The 23,949-nt window shown below is 44.6% G+C and overlaps 1 protein-coding gene across 1 annotated transcript; it reads right to left on the reverse strand.

Moving 5' to 3' along the window:
- Nucleotides 1-63: 63 nt before the first annotated feature.
- On the reverse strand, nucleotides 64-19,474 carry LOC127931474 (uncharacterized protein DDB_G0271670-like). Its single transcript, XM_052524359.1, has 3 exons — nucleotides 19,370-19,474; nucleotides 4,241-4,565; nucleotides 64-4,162 (listed from the first exon to the last, which is right to left on the reverse strand). The coding sequence occupies exons 1-3, from the start codon at nucleotides 19,472-19,474 to the stop codon at nucleotides 3,384-3,386; spliced, it is 1,209 nt and encodes a 402-aa protein (XP_052380319.1). The 3' UTR covers nucleotides 64-3,383.
- Nucleotides 19,475-23,949: the final 4,475 nt, after the last annotated feature.

Raw genomic sequence — 23,949 nt, forward strand, 5'->3', positions numbered from 1 at the left:
CAACATACAGCTTTTGGCTCTATAATCTATAAAAGTATCCTTTTCAGATATGCTGTTCATGTGTTTTATTGAGCTGTTTGAACTGTACATCATTGTAAATTATTCATGCCATAAAGACTTCAAGATCTGGTAAATTATATTGCATTTAATAAATTTACCTGAGTGAATCCTTTCCTTCCGATAAACAATTATTTTAACACCAAATACAGTGAAACACACCAATACAAATATATACGAGCAGTGCCATTTGGCCAACACCACAACGACTGCCTTCTCTTATGGGTTATCATTTCTAGGACATAACCAGGGACATAATTGAGAACTATTATTAGCCTAATGGACTCAGTGTCATTTAATTTGACATTGATGATTAGAATTTTTTTTTTTTTTAGCCCAATGGACTGTGTCATTTCATTTGACATTGATTAGAAGGGGAAAAAAGTAATGTAGCTATTAATCTGCTCAAAATGTAAACTTCAATATAATTACAGCAATCTATTACCTCATGTTTAAATAATAATAATCCCAAACACACATAATACAACTCTATTGTCCTCCCTTAACAGCTACACAACATGACCAAAAGTATGTGGACACCTGCTCATTCCAAAATCATGGGCATTAACATAGAGTTGGTCTGCATGGGTTTACTTGCATTCAGCCACAAGAGCATTAGTGAGGTCGGGCACTGATGTTGGAGCGATTAGGCCTGGCTCGCAGTCGGCGTTCCAATTCATTCCAAAGGTGTTCGATGGGGTTGAGGTCAGGTCTCTGTGCAGGCCAGTCAAGTTCTTCCACACTGATCTCGACAAACAATTTCTGTATGGACCTCGCTTTGTGCACGGGGCATTGTCATGCTGAAACAGGAAAGGGCCTTCCCCAAACGGTTACCACAAAGTTGGATGCACAGAATCATCTAGAATGTCATGGTATGTTGTAGTGTTAAGATTTCCCTTCACTGGAACTAAGGGGCCTAGATTGAACCACGAAAAACAGCCACAGACCGTTACACCTCCACCAAACATTACAGTTGGCACTATGCATTTGGGCTTGTGGCATTCTCCTGGCATCCACCAAACTGGGGCAGCTATAACAGCAGAAATTTGACAAACTCACTTGTTGGAAAGGTGGCATCCTATGACTGTGCCACATTGAAAGTCACTGAGCACTTCAGTAAGGCCATTCTACTGAAAATGTTTGTCTATGGAGATTGCATGGTGTGAACAACATTTTATACACCTGTCAGCAATGGGTCTGGCTGAAATAGCCAAATCCACTCATTTTAAGGGTTGTCCACATACTTTTGTATATATGGTGTACATAATCACATCCCAAATACATAATATGAAAGAACTGAGTATTCCAACTCACTCTTTTGCCTTCAACGTGTCAGAGTCATGTTGGTTGTGTTTCAAGTGGTAACTGTTTACGGTGGGATATAAACGGACAGACGACTGCTTCCTGTCACATGTCTGAGGAAACGGTGAAAGCAGCTCTTGGTTCTGTGGTTTTCCTGTGGGGCCAATAGGGCACAGACACAAACTAACAACATCACTCCCTGACGAAGGCTATGCCGAAACTTGTCAGACTTGTAAACGCTGTTCCATTGAACATGGTACAGCAATAAAGGCACTTTAATAAGAGTGCCTTGAAGGGTGCTAAGAAGTGTTCCATGGGTCTCTTTCAGAATTCGAATCACCATTATTTGCCAGGTACATTTATACATACAGTGCTGCTAGGAAAGGACGGCATTTAGAGACAGAAAAGACAAAGGAATTTAAACAAGTTAGGAATTAACACTTGTTTTCCATCACACAGAGAGAGAGGAACAGATAGGATAATGTTGCCCATAAGAACCAGTCAACCAGAGAAAATAAATAAACTGTTGTCATTCCTCCTTCACTGCTGCTACTGCCACTACTGCTACTACTACCACTACTGCTACTACTAATACCACTGCTACTATTACTGCTATTACTACTACTACTGCTACTACTAATACCACTGCTACTACTACTGCTACTACTAATAATAATACTACTACTACTTCTGCTACTGCTATTACTACTACTACTGCTACTACTACTACCACTACTGCTACTACTAATACCACTGCTACTACTACTGCTATTACTACTACTACTGCTACTACTACTAATAATACTACTACTACTTCTGCTACTGCTATTACTACTGCTACTACTACTACTATTACTACAAATTCTATTACTACTACTACTGCTACTACTACTACTAATACTACTACCACTACTACTACTACTACCACTACTGCTACAACAACTGCTACTACTACTACTACTACTACTACTACTGCTGCTACTGCTATTGCTAATACTGCTACTACTACTACTACTGCTACTACTACTGCTACTACTACTACTAATGCTGCTACTGTTACTGTTATGACAACTGCTACTACTACTAAAACTGCTAACACTATTACTGCTACTACAACTACAACTACCACTGCTACTACTACTACTACTACGACTACTACTACTACTAGTACTACTACTACTACTACTACTACTTCTACAACTACTACTACTACTGCCACTACTACTACTTCTACAACTACTACTAATGCTACTGTTACTACTACTACTGCTGCTGCTACTACTACTTCTGCTACTACTACTACTGCTAATTCTATTACTACTACTGTGACTACAACTACTACTGCTACTACTGCTAGTGCTACAAACTACTACTACTACTACAACTCCTACCACAACTATTACTTCTACTGATACTACTACACCTACTACTGCTACTACGACTACCACTACACCTACCACTATACCTACTACTACTACTACGACTACTACTACTACTACTACACCTACTACTACTACGACTACCACTACACCTACTACTACTACTACACCTACTACTACTACTACGACTACCACTACACCTACCACTATACCTACTACTACTACTACGACTACTACTACGACTACCACTACTACTACTACCACTATTAGCACTGCCACCACTACTTCTGCTCCAACTGCTATTACAACTACTACTGCTAATATTGCTACTGCTAATACTACTACTACTGCTGCTACTACTACTACTACTACTACTACTACTACTACTACTACTACTACTACTACTACTACTACTACTATTGCTGCTGCTACTGTAACAGTATAAATTTAGACCGTCCCCTCGCCCATACCCGGGCGCGAACCAGGGACCCTCTGCACACATCAACAACTGACACCCAGGAAGCATCGTTACCCATCGCTCCACAAAAGCCGCGGCCCTTGCAGAGCAAGGGGAACCACTACTTCAAGGTCTCAGAGCAAGTGACGTCACCGATTGAAACGCTATTTAGCGAGCACCACCGCTAACTAAGCTAGCCGTTTCACTTCCGTTACACTACTAATACTACTGCAACTACTACTTCTGCTACTACTACTACTACTACCGCTGCCACTACTGCTGCTAACACTACTACTACTACTACTACTGCTACTACTACTACTACTGCTGCTACTACTATTAATACTACTACTACTGCCACTACTACTACTACTTCTACAACTACTACTACTACTGCCACTACTACTACTTCTACAACTACTACTAATGCTACTGTTACTACTACTACTGCTGCTGCTACTACTACTTCTGCTACTACTACTGCTGCTACTGCTATTACTACTGCTACTACTACTACTATTACTACAAATTCTATTACTACTACTACTGCTACTACTACTGCTACTACTACTACTAATACTACTACCACTACTACTACTACTACCACTATTGCTACAACAACTGCTACTACTACTACTACTACTACTACTACTACTGCTGCTACTGCTATTGCTAATACTGCTACTACTACTACTACTGCTACTACTACTGCTACTACTACTACTAATGCTTCTACTGTTACTGTTATGACAACTGCTACTATTACTAAAACTGCTAACACTATTACTGCTACTACAACTACAAATACCACTGCTACTACTACTACTACTACAACTACTACTACTACTGCCACTACTACTACTTCTACAACTACTACTAATGCTACTGTTACTACTACTACTGCTGCTGCTACTACTACTTCTGCTACTACTACTACTGCTAATTCTATTACTACTACTGCGACTACCTCTACTACTTCTACTAATACTACCACTACAATTGCTAGAAATGCTACTGCTAATGCAACTAATGCTACTGCGACTACAACTACTACTGCTACTACTGCTAGTGCTACAAACTACTACTACTACTACTACTACTACTACTGCTACTGCTACTGCTACTACTACAACTCCTACCACAACTATTACTTCTACTGATACTACCACAACTACTACTACTACCACTATTACTACGTCTACAGCTGCTACTACTGCTACTACTACTACTACTGCTGCAACAACTACTTCTACAACTACTACTAATGCTACTGTTACTACTACTCCTGCTGCTGCTACCACTACTGCTGCTACTACTGCTAATTCTATAACTACTACTGCTACTATTACCGCGACTACCTCTACTACTGCCTACAACTGCTACTGCTAATGCTACTAATGCTACTGCTACTACTACTACTACTACTGCTACTGCTACTGCTACTGCTACTGCTACTGCTACTGCTACTGCTACTACTACAACTAATACCACTAATACTACTACTACTACTGATACTACTTCTTCTGCTCCTACTACTACTACTACTACCACTATTACTACTACTACAGCTCCTACTACTGCTACGACTACTGCAACTAAGACTGCTACTACTGCTACTGCTATTACTAATACTACTACTACCACTACCACTACAACTACAACTGCTACTACTACTACTATTACTACCACTACAACTACAGCTACTATGACTATTACTGCTGCCACTGCTACTACCACTGCTACTACTGCAGCTACTACTACTACTGCTACTGCTAATACTGCTACTGCTTGTACTGCTGTCCACAACTACTACTACAAATGGTACAGCTACTACTACGACTACCACTACTACTACTACGACTACCACTACACCTACTACTACTACGACTACCACTACACCTACCACTACTACTACGACTACCACTATACCTACTACTACTACTACTACGACTACCACTACTACTACAACTACTACTATTAGCACTGCCACCACTACTTCTGCTCCAACTGCTATTACAACTACTACTGCTACTACTGCTGCTACTTTTACTACTACTACTACCACTACCACTGCTATTACAACTGCTACTACTATTGTGTCTAGTACAACTACTACTACAACTTCTACTGCTACTACTTCTAATAACACTACTACTACTTATACTATTTATACTACTACTGCTACTACAACATCTACAACTACCACTACTGCTACTACTACTGCTGCTACTACTACTAGTGCTACCACTACTACTACTGCTATTACTACTACTACTAATGCTATTTTCTAGTACTACTGCTATTACTACTTCTCTTTTCACTACTACAACTACTACTACTACTGCTACTGCTGCAACTAATACTACTACTAGTAGTACTAATGCTGGTACTGTTGCTGTTAATACTACTGCTAATACTGCTAACACTACTACTGCTACTACAACTACCACTACTACTACTAACACTTCTACTACGACGACTACTACTACTGCTACTACAACGTCTACTACTAATACTGCTACTACTACTACTTCTACTACTACTATTGCTACTACTACCACAAACACTGCTTCTACTACTACTACTTATACTACTACTACTACTACTACTGCTGCAACTACTATTACTATTACTACTACTGCTACTACTGCTACTACAACTACAACGCTACTAATACTGCTACTACTAACACTACTACTACTGCTGCTACTACTGATACTACTAGTACTGCTACTACTACTAACACTACCACTACTAATGTTGCTACTACTACTACCACTACTACTGATACTACTACTGCCACTACTACTACTGCTACTATTACTACTAATGCTACTGCTGCTACTACTTCTGCTGTTAATTATATTACTATTACTGCCACTGCAACAACCTCTACTACTTCTACTACTAATGCCACAACTGCTACTGCTAATGCTACTAATGCTACTGCTACTGATGCTGCTACCGCTGCTGCTGCTACTACTACTACTACTACTATTACTTATACTAATACTACTACTGCTACAACTACTTCTGCTCCTACTACTACTACTGCTATTACTACTACTACAGCTGCTACTACTGCTACTTCTACTACTACTACTGCTACTACTACTACCGCTATTATTACTACTATTACTGCTACTACTACTACTAGTACTACTACTACTACTAGTACTACTACTACTACTGCTACTGCAATTACTACTACTACTACAACTCCTACCACTGCAACTACCTCTACAACTGCTACTGCTAATGCTACTAATGCTACTGCTACTGCTGCTGCTGCGGCTACCGCTGCTGCTGCTACTACTACTATTACTTCTACTAATACTGCTACTGTTACTACTACTACTACAACTAACCTTCTAAGACCGCTACTACTACTGCTTTTACTGCTTCTGCTCCTACTACTACTACTGCTATTACTACTACTACAGCTGCTACTACTGCTACTTCTACTGCTACTACTGCTACTACTACTACCGCTATTACTACTACTACTGCTACTACTACTACTACTTCTACTAGTACTACTACTACTGCTACTGCAATTACTACTACTACTACAACTACTTCAACTTCTATTGCTACAACTACTGCTACTACTTCTTCTACTACAACTGCTTCTACTACCACTTCTCCTACCACTACTACTACAATTATCACTACTTCTACTAATACTGATACTTGTATTACTATTACAACTACTACTATACTACTACCTCTACTTCTACTGCATTTACTACTGCTGCTTTTACTACTACTGATGCTACTACTACTATTTTTTTTACTTCTACTGCTACTAGTAATGCTACTACTACTACGACTAATAATACTACTGCTGCCACTGCTACTACAACTACTTCTACAACCACTACAACTACTGTACTACTACTACTGCTGCAACTGGTACTACAACTACTACTACTACTATTAATGCTGCTTCTTCTGCATATTACTTCTACTACTACTACTGCTACTGCTACTACTGCTACTACTACTACTGCTACTACTACTACTGCTACTACTACTACTGCTACTTCTACTACTACTAATGCTACTGCTACTACTACTACTGCTACTTCTACTACTGCTACTACTACTACTGCTACTTCTACTACTACTAATGCTACTGCTACTACTACTACTGCTACTTCTACTACTACTACCACTACTTCTACTGCTACTACTACTGCTACTACTACTAATACTACTGCTGCTGCTACTACCACTGCTGCTACTACTACCACTACTACTTTTACTACTACTACTACTACTTATGCTACTATTACATATACTAATAATAATACAACAACTACTGCTACTACTGCTGCTGCCATTACTACTACGACTACTTATTCTGCTACTACTACTGCTACTGCTACTGCCATTAATACTACTACTACTGTTACTACTACTACTGCTGCTACTGCTACAACTACTACTACTACTGCTGCTACTGCTAACACTACTGCTGTGACTATTATTGCTGCGTGGTTGGGCGTGGGTTGTGGGGTGCCTAATCTATGATACATAACCTACTAATACTATTACTTCTGCTACTAAGTGCTACTAAAACCATCACTACTTATACTACAACTACTACTACTACTACTACTACCACTACTCCTACTACTATTACTACCACTCCTCCTACTAATACTACTAAAGCTACTATGACTACTACCACTACTACTGCTACTACTACAGTAATCTATGATAAATGACTTTAGATTTGGCAGATTAATAAAGTAATCTATATGATTATTGAAATAGTCTTACAATCTGATTAATAAAGTACCCTATCTATCAGATTAATAATGTAGCCTATCTATCAGATAAATAAAGTAGCCTATCTATCAGATTAATAAAGTAGCCTATCTATCAGATTAATAAAGTAGCCTATCTATCAGATTAATAAAGTAGCCTATCTATCAGATTAATAATGTAGCCTATCTATCAGATTAATAAAGTAGCCTATCTATCAGATTAATAAAGTAGCCTATCTATCAGATTAATAATGTAGCCTATCTATCAGATTAATAAAGTAGCCTATCTATCAGATTAATAAAGTAGCCTATCTATCAGATTAATAAAGTAGCCTATCTATCAGATTAATAAAGTAGCCTATCTATCAGATTAATAAAGTAGCCTATCTATCAGATTAATAAAGTAGCCTATCTATCAGATTAATAAAGTAGCCTATCTATCAGATTAATAAAGTAGCCTATCTATCAGATTAATAATGTAGCCTATCTATCAGATTAATAAAGTAGCCTATCTATCTGATTAATAAAGTAGCCTATCTATCTGATTAATAAAGTAGCCTATCTATCTGATTAATAAAGTAGCCTATCTATCTGATTAATAAAGTAGCCTATCTATCAGATTAATAAAGTAGCCTATCTATCAGATTAATAAAGTAGCCTATCTATCAGATTAATAAAGTAGCCTATCTATCAGATTAATAAAGTAGCCTATCTATCAGATTAATAATGTAGCCTATCTATCAGATTAATAAAGTAGCCTATCTATCTGATTAATAAAGTAGCCTATCTATCTGATTAATAAAGTAGCCTATCTATCAGATTAATAACGTACCCTATCTTTCTGATTAATAAAATAGTCTATCGACTGCTACTTATATTACTACTACTACTACTACTACTACTACTACTACTGCTACTACTATTAGAGCCGATCTATCAGATTAATAAAGTAGCCTATCTATCAGATTAATAAAGTAGCCTATCTATCAGATTAATAAAGCAGCCTATCTATCTGATTAATAAAGTAGCCTATCTATCAGATTAATAACGTACCCTATCTTTCTGATTAATAAAATAGTCTATCGACTGCTACTTATATTACTACTACTACTACTACTACTACTACTACTACTGCTACTACTATTAGAGCCGATCTATCAGATTAATAAAGTAGCCTATCTATCAGATTAATAAAGTAGCCTATCTATCAGATTAATAAAGCAGTCTATCTATCAGATTAATAAAGTAGCCTATCTATCAGATTAATAATGTAGCCTATCTATCAGATTAATAAAGTAGCCTATCTATCAGATTAAAAAAGTAGCCTATCTATCAGATTAAAAAAGTAGCCTATCAGATTAATAAAGTAGCCTATCTATCAGATTAATAAAGTAGCCTATCTATCAGATTAATAAAGTAGCCTATCTATCAGATTAATAAAGTAGCCTATCTATCAGATTAATAAAGTAGCCTATCTATCAGATTAATAAAGTAGCCTATCTATCAGATTAATAAAGTAGCCTATCTATCAGATTAATAAAGTAGCCTATCTATCAGATTAATAAAGCAGTCTATCTATTGATGAGACAGAATAGCAACACAGAATAGCAACATGCAGTATGTGACGTGTCTAACAGAAGGAAATTTAACGGACATTATAATGCATTGTGGAATTACATGAACCTCTAACTTCATTTTAATGGGGCGAAATATGATACTGCTACTGAAAATTATTGGGCCAATTAGACTACTTCACATTCTGTTCTTAATGATTTAAAATCCGAAACAGATTGGCCTGGATTAAACACTCATCTAAGGAAGTATTCTATACATATATATGGCTATATATATATGACAGATTTACAGTAGTTACAGATTTAGATTTTACAGTAGTAGTCAGAAATCAAATAATACTCGATTAACAGAAAACTGAGCTAATACAGATATGTCCAATGTACAGTGTGAATTGGCACTCTAAGGGCTTGATGAAATCCTCATGACGGAAGTTCAGCTCTATAGCACCATTGAAATGTAAATATAATTTCCTATTGAGCCGACATTGGCAGTGTTAACCATGAATGCGGGAACATTGCCTTCAAATTTCAATCCCGCTATAGCGCCAAACTTCCACGGTAGGAATTGAATCGAGCCCTACTGTAAAGTTACTATTCAAGGCTTAGAGAGGGAAGAGATTTAACTTAAGGGTTCTATGGTTATAGAGTGAATGTGTTCACAGTAGAATATAAAAGAGAGAAGAGGGGGAGTGTCAGTAGGGTGGGAGGGATGAGAGAGGGAGGAGAAGAGAGGGGGTGTCAGCAAGGTGGGAGGGATGAGAGAGGGAGGAGAAGAGAGGGGGTGCCAGCAAGGTGGGAGGGATGAGAGAGGGAGGAGAAGAAGGGGATGTCAGCAGGGTGGGAGGGATGAGGGAGGGAGGGAGGAGAAGAAGGGGGTGCCAGTAGGGTGGGAGGAGAAGAGAGGGGGTGCCAGGTGTGGGCTGGAGCCCCCAGGGTGGCACTGATGACAATGAGGGGATCCAAGTGCCAAATGGTCTCTCCCTCCCTTCTCTCTCCAACCCTCACAATTCAATCCAATTATATTCAAAGGGCTTTATTTGCATGGGAAACATATGTTTACATTGCCAAAGCAACAAAAGTGAAATAAACAGTAAAAAAAAAGGATCAGTAAACATTACACTCACAAAGTTCCAAAATAATAAAGACATTTGTCTATATACAGTGTTGTAACGATTTGCAAATAGTTACAGTACAAAAGCGAAAATAAATAAACATAAATATGGGTTGCATTTACAATGGTGTTTGTTCTTCCCTTTTCTTGTGGCAACAGGTCACAAATCTTGTTGCTGTGATGCCTCTCTCCCTCTCTCTCCCTCCCTCTCTCTCCCTCCCTCTCTCTCCCTCCCTCCCACTCTTCCATCCTTCCATTCCCCACAACCCTAACCATAACCCCAACCCTACTTACCTTCCCTAAACCTAACCCTAACCCTACTTAACTTCCCTAACCCTAACCCTACTTAACTTCCCTAACCCTAACCCTACTTAACTTCCCTAACCCTAACCCCAACCCTACTTACCTTCCCTAAACCTAACCCTAACCCTACCTACCTTCCCCAACCCTAACCCTACCTACATTCCCCAACCCTAACCCTACCTACCTTCCCCAACCCTAACCCTACCTACCTTCCCTAACCCTAACCCTACCTACCTTCACTAACCCTAACCCTAACCCTAACCCTAACCCTAACCCTAACCCTACCTTCCCCTTCAACCCTAACCCTACCTACCTTCCCCAACCCTAACCCTACCTACCTAACTTCCCCAACCCTAACCCTACCCACCTTCCCTAAGCCCAACCCTAACCCTAACCCTAACCCTACCTACCTTCCCCAACCCTAACCCTACCTACCTACCTTCCCCAACCCTAACCCTACCTACGTTCCCTAAGCCCAACCCCAACCCTAACCCTACCTACCTTCCCCAACCCTAACCCTGCCTACCTTCCCTAAGCCCAACCCCAACCCTAACCCTACCTACCTTCCCCAACCCGAACCCTACCTACCAACCTACCTTCCCAAACCCTAACCCTAACCCTAACCCTAACCCTAACCCTAACCCTACCTACCTTCCCCAACCCTACCTACCTTCCCTAACCCTAACCCTAACCCTACCAACCTACCTTCCCTAACCCTAACCCTACCTACCTTCCCTAACCCTAACCCTACATATCTTCCCCAACCCTAATCCTTCCTTCCTACCTTCCCTAACCCTAACCCTACCTACCTACCCTAACCCTAACCCTAACCCTAACCCTAACCCACTAACCCTAACCCTAACCCTAACCCTACCTACCTTCCCCAACCCTAACCCTACCTACCTTCCCTAACCCTAACCCTACCAACCTACCTTCCCTAACCCTAACCCTACCAACCTACCTTCCCTAACCCTAACCCTAACCCTACCTTCCCCAAACCTAACCCTAACCCTACCTACCTTCCCCAACCCCTGCCCTAACCCTAACCCTACCTACCTACCTTCCCTAACCCTAAACCTAACCCTATCTACCTACCTTCCCTGCCCCTAACCCTAACCCTAACCTGGCCTAACCCTAACCCACCTAACCCTAACCCTAACCCTAACCCTACCTTCCCCTAACCCTAACCCTACCTACCTTCCCTAACCCTAACCCTACCAACCAACCTTTAACCCTAACCCTACCCTACCTTCCCCCTAACCCTAACCCTACCCTACCTTCCCTAACCCTAACCCTACCTACCTAACCCTAACCTGCCTGCCTGCCCTGCCCTGCCTACCTGCCTCCCTGCCTGCCTGCCTGCCTGCCTGCCTGCCTGCCTGCCTGCCCTAACCCTAACCCTACCTACCCTAACCTACCTACCTTCCCTAACCCTAACCCTACCCTGCCTACCTTCCCTAACCTAACCCTACCAACCTACCTTCCCTAACCCTAACCCTACCCACCTTCCCCAACCCTAACCTACCTACCTTCCCTAACCCTAACCTACCTACCTTCCCTAACCCTAACCCTAACCCTAACCCTAACCTAACCCTACCTAACCCCTGCCCTAACCCTAACCCTAACCCTACCTTCCTTCCCCAACCTAACCCTACCTACCTTCCCTAACCCTAACCCTACCAATCCCTTCCTAACCCTAACCCTACCAACCTACCTTAACCTAACCCTAACCCTACCTACCTTCCCCCAACCCTAACCCTACCTACCTTTCCCTAACCCTTACCTACCTTCCCTAACCCTAACCCTACCTACCTTCCCTAACCCCACCCCCTACCCTAATCCTTTCCCCAACCCTAACTACCTAGATCCCTAAAATCCTAACCCTAACCCTGTACCTCCTAACCCTAACCCTAACCTCCCTAACCCAATCCCTACCTTCCCTAACCCTAAAATGGTCCCTACCTACCTACCTACCTCCCTACCTACCTTCCTACCAACCCAAATGGTCCCTCCCTCCCTTCCCTAACCCTAACCTAAGTGCCAAATGGTCCCCCTACCTTCCCTAACCCTAACCCTGCCTAGATGGTGTGGTTCCTAACCCTAACCTCCCTACCTACCTTCCCTAACCCTAACCCTCCTCCTATCCCTCTAACCCTAATGGTGTGGTTCCTCCTCCCTCCCTAACTCCCAGATGGTGTGGTTCCTACCTCCCTCCCTCCCAAACCTCCCAGATGGTGTGGTTCCCCCTCCCCTCCCTCCCTCCCCAGATGGTGTGGTTCCTCCTCCCTCCCTCTCCCTGGTGTGGTTCCCCCTCCCTCCCTCCCCAGATGGTGTGGTTCCCCCCTCCTCCCTCCTCCCCAGATGGTGTGGTTCCTCCTCCCTCCCTCTCCCAGATGGTGTGGTTCCCCTCCCTCCCTCTCCCAGATGGTGTGGTTCCTCCTCCATCCCTCCCCAGATGGTGTGGTTCCTCCTCCCTCCCTCTCCCAGATGGTGTGGTTCCTCCTCCATCCAAAATCCCAGATGGTGTGGTTCCTCCTCCCTCCCTCTCCCAGATGGTGTGGTTCCTCCTCCCTCCCTCTCCCAGATGGTGTGGTTCCTCCTCCCTCCCTCTCCCAGATGGTGTGGTTCCTCCTCCCTCCCTCTCCCAGATGGTGTGGTTCCTCCTCCCTCCCTCTCCCAGATGGTGTGGTTCCTCCTCCCTCCCTCTCCCAGATGGTGTGGTTCCTCCTCCCTCCCTCTCCCAGATGGTGTGGTTCCTCCTCCCTCCCTCTCCCAGATGGTGTGGTTCCTCCTCCCTCCCTCTCCCAGATGGTGTGGTTCCTCCTCCCTCCCTCTCCCAGATGGTGTGGTTCCTCCTCCCTCCCTCTCCCAGATGGTGTGGTTCCTCCTCCCTCCCTCTCCCAGATGGTGTGGTTCCTCCTCCCTCCCTCTCCCAGATGGTGTGGTTCCTCCTCCCTCCCTCTCCCAGATGGTGTGGTTCCTCCTCCCTCCTCTCCCAGCTGGTGTAGTTCCCCTCCCTCCCTCTCCCAGATGGTGTGGTTCCCCCTCCCTCCCTCTCCCAGATGGTGTGGTTCCCCCTCCCTCCCTCTCCCAGATGGTGTGGTTCCCCCTCCCTCCCTCTCCCAGATGGTGTGGTTCCTCCTCCCTCCCTCTCCCAGATGGTGTGGTTCCTCCTCCCTCCCTCTCCCAGATGGTGTGGTTCCTCCTCCCTCCCTCTCCCAGATGGTGTGGTTCCCCCTCCTCCCTCTCCCAGATGGTGTGGTTCCTCCTCCCTCCCTCTCCCAGATGGTGTGGTTCCTCCTCCCTCCCTCTCCCAGATGGTGTGGTTCCCCCTCCCTCCCTCTCCCAGATGGTGTGGTTCCTCCTCCCTCCCTCTCCCAGATGGTGTGGTTCCTCCTCCCTCCCTCTCCCAGATGGTGTGGTTCCCCCTCCCTCCCTCTCCCAGATGGTGTGGTTCCTCCTCCCTCCCTCTCCCAGATGGTGTGGTTCCTCCTCCCTCCCTCTCCCAGATGGTGTGGTTCCTCCTCCCTCCCTCTCCCAGATGGTGTGGTTCCCCTCCCTCCCTCTCCCAGATGGTGTGGTTCCTCCTCCCTCCCTCTCCCAGATGGTGTGGTTCCTCCTCCCTCCCTCTCCCAGATGGTGTGGTTCCCCCTCCCTCCCTCTCCCAGATGGTGTGGTTCCCCCTCCCTCCCTCTCCCAGATGGTGTGGTTCCTCCTCCCTCCCTCTCCCAGATGGTGTGGTTCCTCCTCCCTCCCTCTCCCAGATGGTGTGGTTCCTCCTCCCTCCCTCTCCCAGATGGTGTGGTTCCTCCTCCCTCCCTCTCCCAGATGGTGTGGTTCCTCCTCCTGCTCCCCCTCCCAGATGGTTGGTTCCTCCTCCCTCCCTCTCCCAGATGGTGTGGTTCCTCCTCCCTCCCTCTCCCAGATGGTGTGGTTCTCCCCTCCTCCTCTCCCCCTGGTGTTTGCTCCCTCCTATTTGCTGGAGCACCAACTATGTGCAGATGTCATTTGCTCCCCCTCCTATTTGCTCCCCCTCCTATTTGCTCCCCCTCCTATTTGGTCCCCCTCCTATTTGCTCCCCCTCCTATTTGCTCCCCTCCTATTTGGTCCCCCTCCTATTTGGTCCCCCTCCTATTTGCTCCCCCTCCTATTTGCTCCCCCTCCTATTTGCTCCCCCTCCTCTTTGGCTGTACTCCTCTTTTTATAAACTTAATTTCACTTGTTTTGATTTGCTGTCACTTAATACCATATTGTCTCTATGTGGGTGTATTACATGTTTTCCTACACATTGTGTTGTAGTTATTACAATTACATGATGTAAATTATACATTTCAATGTAATACCTGCCAGTATGGTACCTCTATTGTACCTCTATGTTACCTCTATGGCACCTCTATGGTACCTCTATGTTACCTCTATGGTACCTCTATGTTACCTCTATGGTACCTCTATGGAACCTCTATGTTACCTATATGTTACCTCTATGGTACCTCTATGTTACCTATATGTTACCTCTATGTTACCTCTATGTTACTTATATGTTACCTCTATGTTACTTATATGTTACCTCTATGTTACCTCTATGTTACCTATATGTTACCTCTATGTTACCTCTATGTTACCTCTATGTTACCTATATGATACCTCAGATAACAGCATTGACGAATACGCTGATTCGGTGTGCGAGTTCATTAGAACGTGCGTTGAAGATGTCATTCCCAAAGCAACGATTAAAACATTCCATAACCAGAAACCATGGATTGATGGCAGCATTCGTGTGAAACTGAAAGCGCGAACCACTGCTTTTAATCAGGGCAAGGTGACTGGTAACATGACCGAATACAAACAGTGCAGCTATTCCCTCCGCAAGGCTATCAAACAAGCTAAGCGTCAGTATAGAGACAAAGTAGAATCTCAATTCAACGGCTCAGACACAAGAGGTATGTGGCAGGGTCTACAGTCAATCACGGACTACAAGAAGAAAACCAGCCCAGTCACGGACCAGGATGTCTTGCTCCCAGGCAGACTAAATAACTTTTTTGCCCGCTTTGAGGACAATACAGTGCCACTGACACGGCCTGCAACGAAAACATGCGGACTCTCCTTCACTGCAGCCGAGGTCCAGACGGCATCCCCAGCCGCGCCCTCAGAGCATGCGCAGACCAGCTGGCCGGTGTGTTTACGGACATATTCAATCAATCCCTATATCAGTCTGCTGTTCCCACATGCTTCAAGAGGGCCAACATTGTTCCTGTTCCCAAGAAAGCTAAGGTAACTGAGCTGAACGACTACCGCCCCGTAGCACTCACTTCCGTCATCATGAAGTGCTTTGAGAGACTAGTCAAAGACCATATCACCTCCACCCTACCTGACACCCTAGACCCACTCCAATTTGCTTACCGCCCAAATAGGTCAACAGACGATGCAATCTCAACCACACTGCACACTGCCCTAACCCATCTGGACAGGAGGAATACCTATGTGAGAATGCTGTTCATCGACTACAGCTCGGCATTCAACACCATAGTACCCTCCAAGCTCGTTATCAAGCTCGAGACCCTGGGTCTCGACCCCGCCCTGTGCAACTGGGTACTGGACTTCCTGACGGGCCGCCCCCAGGTGGTGAGGGTAGGCAACAACATCTCCACCCCGCTGATCCTCAAAACTGGGGCCCCACAAGGGTGCGTTCTGAGCCCTCTCCTGTACTCCCTGTTCACCCACGACTGCGTGGCCACACATGCCTCCAACTCAATCATCAAGTTTGCGGACGACACAACAGTGGTAGGCTTGATTACCAACAACGACGAGACGGCCTACAGGGAGGAGGTGAGGGCCCTCGGAGTGTGGTGTCAGGAAAATAACCTCACACTCAATGTCAACAAAACTAAGGAGATGATTGTGGACTTCAGGAAACAGCAGAGGGAACACCCCCCTATCCACATCGATGGAACAGTAGTGGAGAGGGTAGTAAGTTTTAAGTTCCTCGGCATACACATCACAGACAAACTGAATTGGTCCACTCACACAGACAGCATCGTGAAGAAGGCGCAGCAGCGCCTCTTCAACCTCAGGAGGCTGAGGAAATTTGGCTTGTCACCAAAAGCACTCACAAACTTCTACAGATGCACAATCGAGAGCATCCTGGCGGGCTGTATCACCGCCTGGTACGGCAACTGCTCCGCCCACAACCGTAAGGCTCTCCAGAGGGTAGTGAGGTCTGCACAACGCATCACCAGGGGCAAACTACCTGCCCTCCAGGACACCTACACCACCCGATGTTACAGGAAGGCCATAAAGATCATCAAGGACAACAACCACCCGAGCCACTGCCTGTTCACCCCGCTATCATCCAGAAGGCGAGGTCAGTACAGGTGCATCAAAGCTGGGACCGAGAGACTGAAAAACAGCTTCTATATCTCAAGGCCATCAGACTGTTAAACAGCCACCACTAACATTGAGTGGCTGCTGCCAACACACTGACACTGACTCAACTCCAGTCACTTTAATAATGGGAATTGATGGGAAATGATGTAAAATATATCACTAGCCACTTTAAACAATGCTACCTAATATAATGTTACATACCCTACATTATTCATCTCATATGCATACGTATATACTGTACTCTATATCATCGACTGCATCCTTATGTAATACATGTATCACTTGCCACTTTAACTATGCCACTTTGTTTACATACTCATCTCATATGTATATACTGTACTCGATACCATCTACTGTATCTTGCCTATGCTGCTCTGTACCATCACTCATTCATATATCTTTATGTACATATTCTTTATCCCCTTACACTGTGTATAAGACAGTAGTTTTGGAATTGTTAGTTAGATTACTTGTTGGTTATTACTGCATTGTCGGAACTAGAAGCACAAGCATTTCGCTACACTCGCATTAACATCTGCTAACCATGTGTATGTGACAAATTTGATTTGATTTGATTTGATTTGATATGTTACCTCTATGTTACTTATATGTTACCTCTATGGAACCTCTATGTTTGTTTGCTTGTTTGTTTTTGTATGATAGTTCTGTTTTGTTTCACAGTATTTGGTCATTGGATGAACAGTAAGCATTCTCCGCCTCCTTTATGAGGTTTTCGCATAATTATTTAGTTGTTGTTTTTAATTTAAACTTTATTTAACTAGGCATGTCAGTTATGAACAAATTCTTATTTACAATGACGGCTTACACCGGCCAAACCTGGACGATTGTGCGCCGCCCTATGTGACTCCCAATCACGGCCGGTTGTGATACAGCCTGGAATCGAACCAGGGAGTCTGTAGTGACGCTTTAAGCACTGATATGCAGCGCCTTAGACCACTGCGCCCCTTTGGAACATAAGGCAGGATGTGACCTAGAGCTGAGGTAGGTTCTAAAAGGCTTTTCATTAGAGGAAACAGGATGTGTCTGGTTGGTCAGACGAAGCAAGGTGTTGATTGTTTCCATGATGTCAGAAGGAGACTAGGACACCGGAGCTCGCAGCTTATATAGTCTCAATTAAAGTAATCTTCTGCTGCTTCCTGTGGATATGTTTACATGTTACATGTTTACTGTTTACAATGTGTGCATGTGTGTGTGTGTGTGTGTGTGTGTGCATGCTTGCTTGCGTGCGTGTATGTGGTTTTCCTGGTCTGAGGGAAACTAGACCAGGCTTTAGACCAGGCTTTAAACCAGGCTTTAGCTTAGGCTTTAAGCCAGGCTTTAGCTCAGGCTTTAGACCAGGCTCTAAACCAGGCTTAAAACCAGGCTTTAAACCAGGCTTTAATCTTTAGACCAGGCTTTAAACCACACTTTAGCTTGGGCTTTAAACCAGTCTTTAGCTCAGGCTTTAAACCAGGCTTTAGACCAGGCTTTAGCTCAGGCTTTGGACCAGGCTTTAAACTAGGCTTTAGCTCAGGCTTTAAACCAGGCTTTAGCTCATGATTTAAACCAGGCATTAGACCAGGCTTTAGACCAGACGTTAGACCAGGCTTTAGCTCAGGATTTGGACCAGGCTTTAAACCAGGCTTTAGACCAGGCTCAGTGAGTTAACACTGTAATGTAATGCGAAAACAGGTTCAAATCCAGTTAGTCACATACGTGTGTGTGTGTACCTATGTTTGTTTGTTCATCCATGTATGAGTCAGTCTGTGTGAGTATTGTGTGTCTCCACAGGGCTAGTTGTACAAGACTGTGTGTGTGTACATTGGGATGTCAGTGTAAGTATGTGTGAGTGTATGGTTAGAGCAGTGTGAGTGCATAGAGTTGTGCAAAAAAGGGTCAATGCAGGTAGCCCAAGAAGCCATTTGATTAGCAACTTAGAAGTGTTGTTTAGAAGTCTTAAGGATTGGGGGTAGAAGCTGATCAAGGTACTGTTGGTTCCAGACTCTCTGATGTAGCAGAGAGAATACTCTGTGGCCTGGGTGGCTGGAGTCTTTGACAATTTGTTGGGACTTCTGCCTGGTATAGAGTTCATAGTTATCAGGGAGCTCAGCCTCAGTGATGTACTGGGCCATACGCACTACCCTCTGTAGCACCCTGGGGTCAGATGTCAAGCAGTTACCAAACGGTGATGCAGCCAGTCAAGATGCTCTCGATGGTGCAGGTGTAGAATCTTTTGAGGATCTGAAGGCCCATGCCAAATCTTTTCAGCTTACTGTGTTGGTGTGTTTGGACAATGATAGATCTTTAGTGATGTGGACACAGAGGAACTTGAAGCTTTCGACCTGCTCCACTACAGCCCCGTTGAAGTGAATGGGGACATGCTCGGCCCTCTGTTACCTGTATTCCTTTGTCTCGTTAACATTGAGGGATAGGTTGTTGTCCTGGCACCAAACTGCTAAGTCTCTGACCTTCTCCCTTTAGGCTGTCTCATCGTCATTGGTGATCAGGCCTACCACCGTCATGTCGTCGGCAAACTTCATGATGATGTTGGAGTCGTGCGTGGCCACGCAGTTGTGGGTGAACAGGAAGTACAGGAGGGGACTAAGCACGCACCCCTGAGGAGCCCCCGTTTTGAGGGTCAGCTTGGAGGATTTGTTGTTGCATACCAATACCACCTGGTGGCAGCCTGTCAGGAAGTCCAGGATCCAGTTGCAGAGGGAGGTGCTGAGTCCCAGGGACCTTATCTTAATGATGAACTTCGAGGGCACTATGGTGTTGAACGCTGAGCTGTAGTCAATGAACAGCATTCTCATGTAGGTGTTTCTTTTGTCCAAGTGGGAAAGGGCGGTGTGGAGTGCAATAGAGATTGCCTCATCTGCGGATCTGTTGGGGTGGCATGCGAATTGGAGTGGGTCCAGGGTGTCTGGGATGATGGTGTTGATGTGAGCCATGACCAGCCTTTAAAAAAAATGTATGGCTACAGATGTGAGTGCTATGGGGCGACAGTCATTTAGGTTACCTTTGCGTTCTTGGGTACGGGGACTATGGTGGTCTGCTTGAAGTTGGTAGTACAAACCGGGTCAGGTAGAGGTTGAAAATGTAAGTAAAGACACTTGCCAGTTGGTCAGCGCGTGCTCTGAGTACGGGTCCTGGTAATCTGTCTGGCACTGCGACCTTGTGAATGTTAACCTATTTAAAAAGTCTTACTCACATCGGCTACCGACAGCATGATCACACAGTCGTCCGGAACAGCTGGTGCTCTCACGCATGGTTCATTGTTGCTTGTCTCAAAGCGAAAATATAAGTAATTTAGCTCGTCTGGTAGGCTCGTGTCATTGGGCAGCTCGTGGCTGGGTTTCCCTTTGTAGTCCGTGATAGTTTGTAAGCCTTGCCACGTCCGAGGAGCGTCAGAGCCGATGTAGTAGGATTTGATCTTAGTCCTGTATTGACGCCTTGCCTGTTTGATGGTTTGTCGGAGGGCGTAGCGGCCTTAGTGTGATGTTGCCTGTAATCCATGGCTTCTGGTTGGGATATGTACGCACGGTCACTGTGGGGACTACATTGTCAATGTACTTATTAATGAAGCCAGTAACTGATGTGATAAATTCCTCAATGCCATCGGATGAATTCCAGAACATATTCCAGTCTGTGCTAGCAAAACAGTCCTGTAGCTTAGCATCCGCTTCATCGGACAACTTCTGAATTGAGCGTGTCACTGGTACTTCCTGTTTGAGTTTTTTCTTGTAAGCAGGAATCAGGGGGATAGAGTTATGATCAGATTTACCAAATGGAGGGTGATCTTTGAATGCACCACTGTGTGTGGAGTAAAGGTGATCAAGATGTATTTTCCCTCTCGTTGTACAGATGACAAGCTGGTAGAAATGAGATAAAATGGATCTCAGTTTTCCCGCATTAAAATCACCGGCCAATAGGAGCGTCGCCTCTGGAAGAGCATTTTCTTGTTGGCGTATGGCGTATGGCCCTATATAGCTGGTTGAGGGTGGTGGCGGTAAATATGCAAATGCAAAAAATACATATGAAATTCTCACTTGGTAAATATTATGGTCTGCAGTTTATCAGGAAGTATTTCAACTCAGATCAGCTAAAGAGAGCTGAAGAAAGCAGTCAACTGGTTCAGTGTGAGGCTAAAGGTTAGTGTCTCACTACAGTACATTTTGCTTTGTCACAGTGATACTGTAGCTAGAGTGAGAGTGAGCTTTTGTGCTAATGAGCGCAAACATATTTCAACCAGATCCCTCATTGCTTTCCTAATTAGCAGACAATAAAAATAACCTTACAATGCTACCCTCACCAAGATATGTTTGTAAACACATCAGTGTAGTTACTCCAAAACTAAAATTGCACACTCTAAAAGTTCCCCACCTCAGTAACCTCAAATTAAACCTCAAATTAAATACACAAGTAGAATGTAAACCATTTACCATAATTCATGATTAAGTCTACACCTACATCTAATCGCAAACACACAGTTACACACGCATGCACGCGCAAGCACACACACACACACACACGCACGCACACACACACACACACACAAACAACCACACACACAACCACACTCTCACACACACACACTGCTTTTCTGTCATGTGTGTCGTGCATGACTTACTCACTGCATATCACTCTATTAAAGGTGTATGTTCCATCCAGGCACTGTTCAGATGCGTTGCAGCAGCTTCCAGTCCAGGCAGGTTGGCCACATCATGTGTTGCAGCAGCTTCCAGTCCAGGCAGGTTGGCCACATCATGTGTAGCAGCAGCTTCCAGTCCAGGCAGGTTGGCCACATCATGTGAAGCAGCAGCTTCCAGTCCAGGCAGGTTGGCCACATCATGTGAAGCAGCAGCTTCAGCCCAGGCAGGTTGGCCACATCATGTGTTGCAGCAGCTTCCAGTCCAGGCAGGTTGGCCACATCATGTGTTGCAGCAGCTTTCAGTCCAGGCAGGTTGGCCACATCATGTGAAGCAGCAGCTTCCAGTCCAGGCAGGTTGGCCACATCATGTGTTGCAGCAGCTTCCAGTCCAGGCAGGTTGGCCACATCATGTGTTGCAGCAGCTTTCAGTCCAGGCAGGTTGGCCACATCATGTGTTGCAGCAGCTTCCAGTCCAGGCAGGTTGGCCACATCATGTGTTGCAGCAGCTTCCAGTCCAGGCAGGTTGGCCACATCATGTGTTGCAGCAGCTTCCAGTCCAGGCAGGTTGGCCACATCATGTGTTGCAGCAGCTTTCAGTCCAGGCAGGTTGGCCACATCATGTGTTGCAGCAGCTTCCAGCCCAGGCAGGTTGGCCACATCATGTGTAGCAGCAGCTTTCAGCCCAGGCAGGTTGGCCACATCATGTGTTGCAGCAGCTTCCAGTCCAGGCAGGTTGGCCACATCATGTGAAGCAGCAAATTCAGCCCAGGCAGGTTGGCCACATCATGTGTAGCAGCAGCTTCCAGCCCAGGCAGGTTGGCCACATCATGTGAAGCAGCAGATTCAGCCCAGGCAGGTTGGCCACATCATGTGAAGCAGCAGCTTCAGCCCAGGCAGGTTGGCCACATCATGTGTTGCAGCAGCTTCCAGTCCAGGCAGGTTGGCCACATCATGTGAAGCAGCAGATTCAGCCCAGGCAGGTTGGCTGCATCATGGGTATTTTACCCTATCATTTTCCTTTACACTTGGCTGGCAAATAAATCAACAAGTTCTCCTCTGAGCTGTATGTCTGTTCGGCTGGCAAGGTGGAGTGGAGAGAAGCCATTAAATCACAAGTATTCCGCTGCTGTGTCTGAATATTGGTTCTAGCCAGACACCAGGATCCAGACCAGACATGCCAGTCCAAAGGGTTGGTCATTAGTTCAGTGACCATCTAGAGAACCCCTTTGTGTCCTCTGATAGAACTGTACACATATCCAAATGGGATGTTTGAATTCCAGAACTCTCTCAATATATCCTTCTCCCCATCTCTCTCTCTCTCTCTCTCTCTCTCTCTCTCTCGCTCTGTGTTTGCAGTGTGTGTGTTCTGAAACAGAGGTTTAGTTTTGTGGTAGACTGACTGACAGAGAGAGGTAGATACACACCACTGCACCTCCCAGAGAGACATAATGTATGATGATGTATCTCATACTCCTCTACTGCCACCTAGTGTTGTATCTCATAATCCTCTACGGCCACCAACGGTTGTATCTAATACTCCTTTACTACCACAAACTGTAGTACTTAATACTCCTCTACTGCCACCAAGTGTTGTATCTAATACTCCTCTACTGCCACCTAGTGTTGTATCTAATACTCCTCTACTGCCACCTAGTGTTGTATCTAATACTCCTCTACTGCCACCGAGTGTTGTATCTAATACTCCTCTACTGCCACCTAGTGTTGTATCTAATACTTTACTGCCACCTACTAAACTGTAGTGTTGTTAATACTCCTCTACTGCCACCAAGTGTTGTATCTAATACTCCTCTACTGCCACCTAGTGTTGTATCTAATACTCCTCTACTGCCACCTAGTGTTGTATCTAATACTCCTCTACTGCCACCGAGTGTTGTATCTAATACTCCTCTACTGCCACCTAGTGTTGTATCTAATACTCCTCTACTGCCACCTAGT

This window comes from Oncorhynchus keta, chromosome 1, assembly GCF_023373465.1.
Source record: "Oncorhynchus keta strain PuntledgeMale-10-30-2019 chromosome 1, Oket_V2, whole genome shotgun sequence".
NCBI lineage: Eukaryota > Metazoa > Chordata > Actinopteri > Salmoniformes > Salmonidae > Oncorhynchus > Oncorhynchus keta.

Coding starts and splice junctions, on each gene's coding strand:
- LOC127931474 (XM_052524359.1), bottom strand. CDS start 19,474: ATGGCCCAGTACATCACTGAGGCTGAGCTCCCTGATAACTATGAACTC. Junction 4,566..19,369: donor CCAGCCACCCAGGCCACAGA/GTATTCTCTCTG, acceptor TAGCAGTTGTAG/GCAGTAGTAGAGGTAGTCGC. Junction 4,163..4,240: donor CAGTAGTAGCAGTAGTAGTT/GTAGTCGCAGTA, acceptor GAAGTAGTAGAG/GTAGTCGCAGTAGTAGTAAT.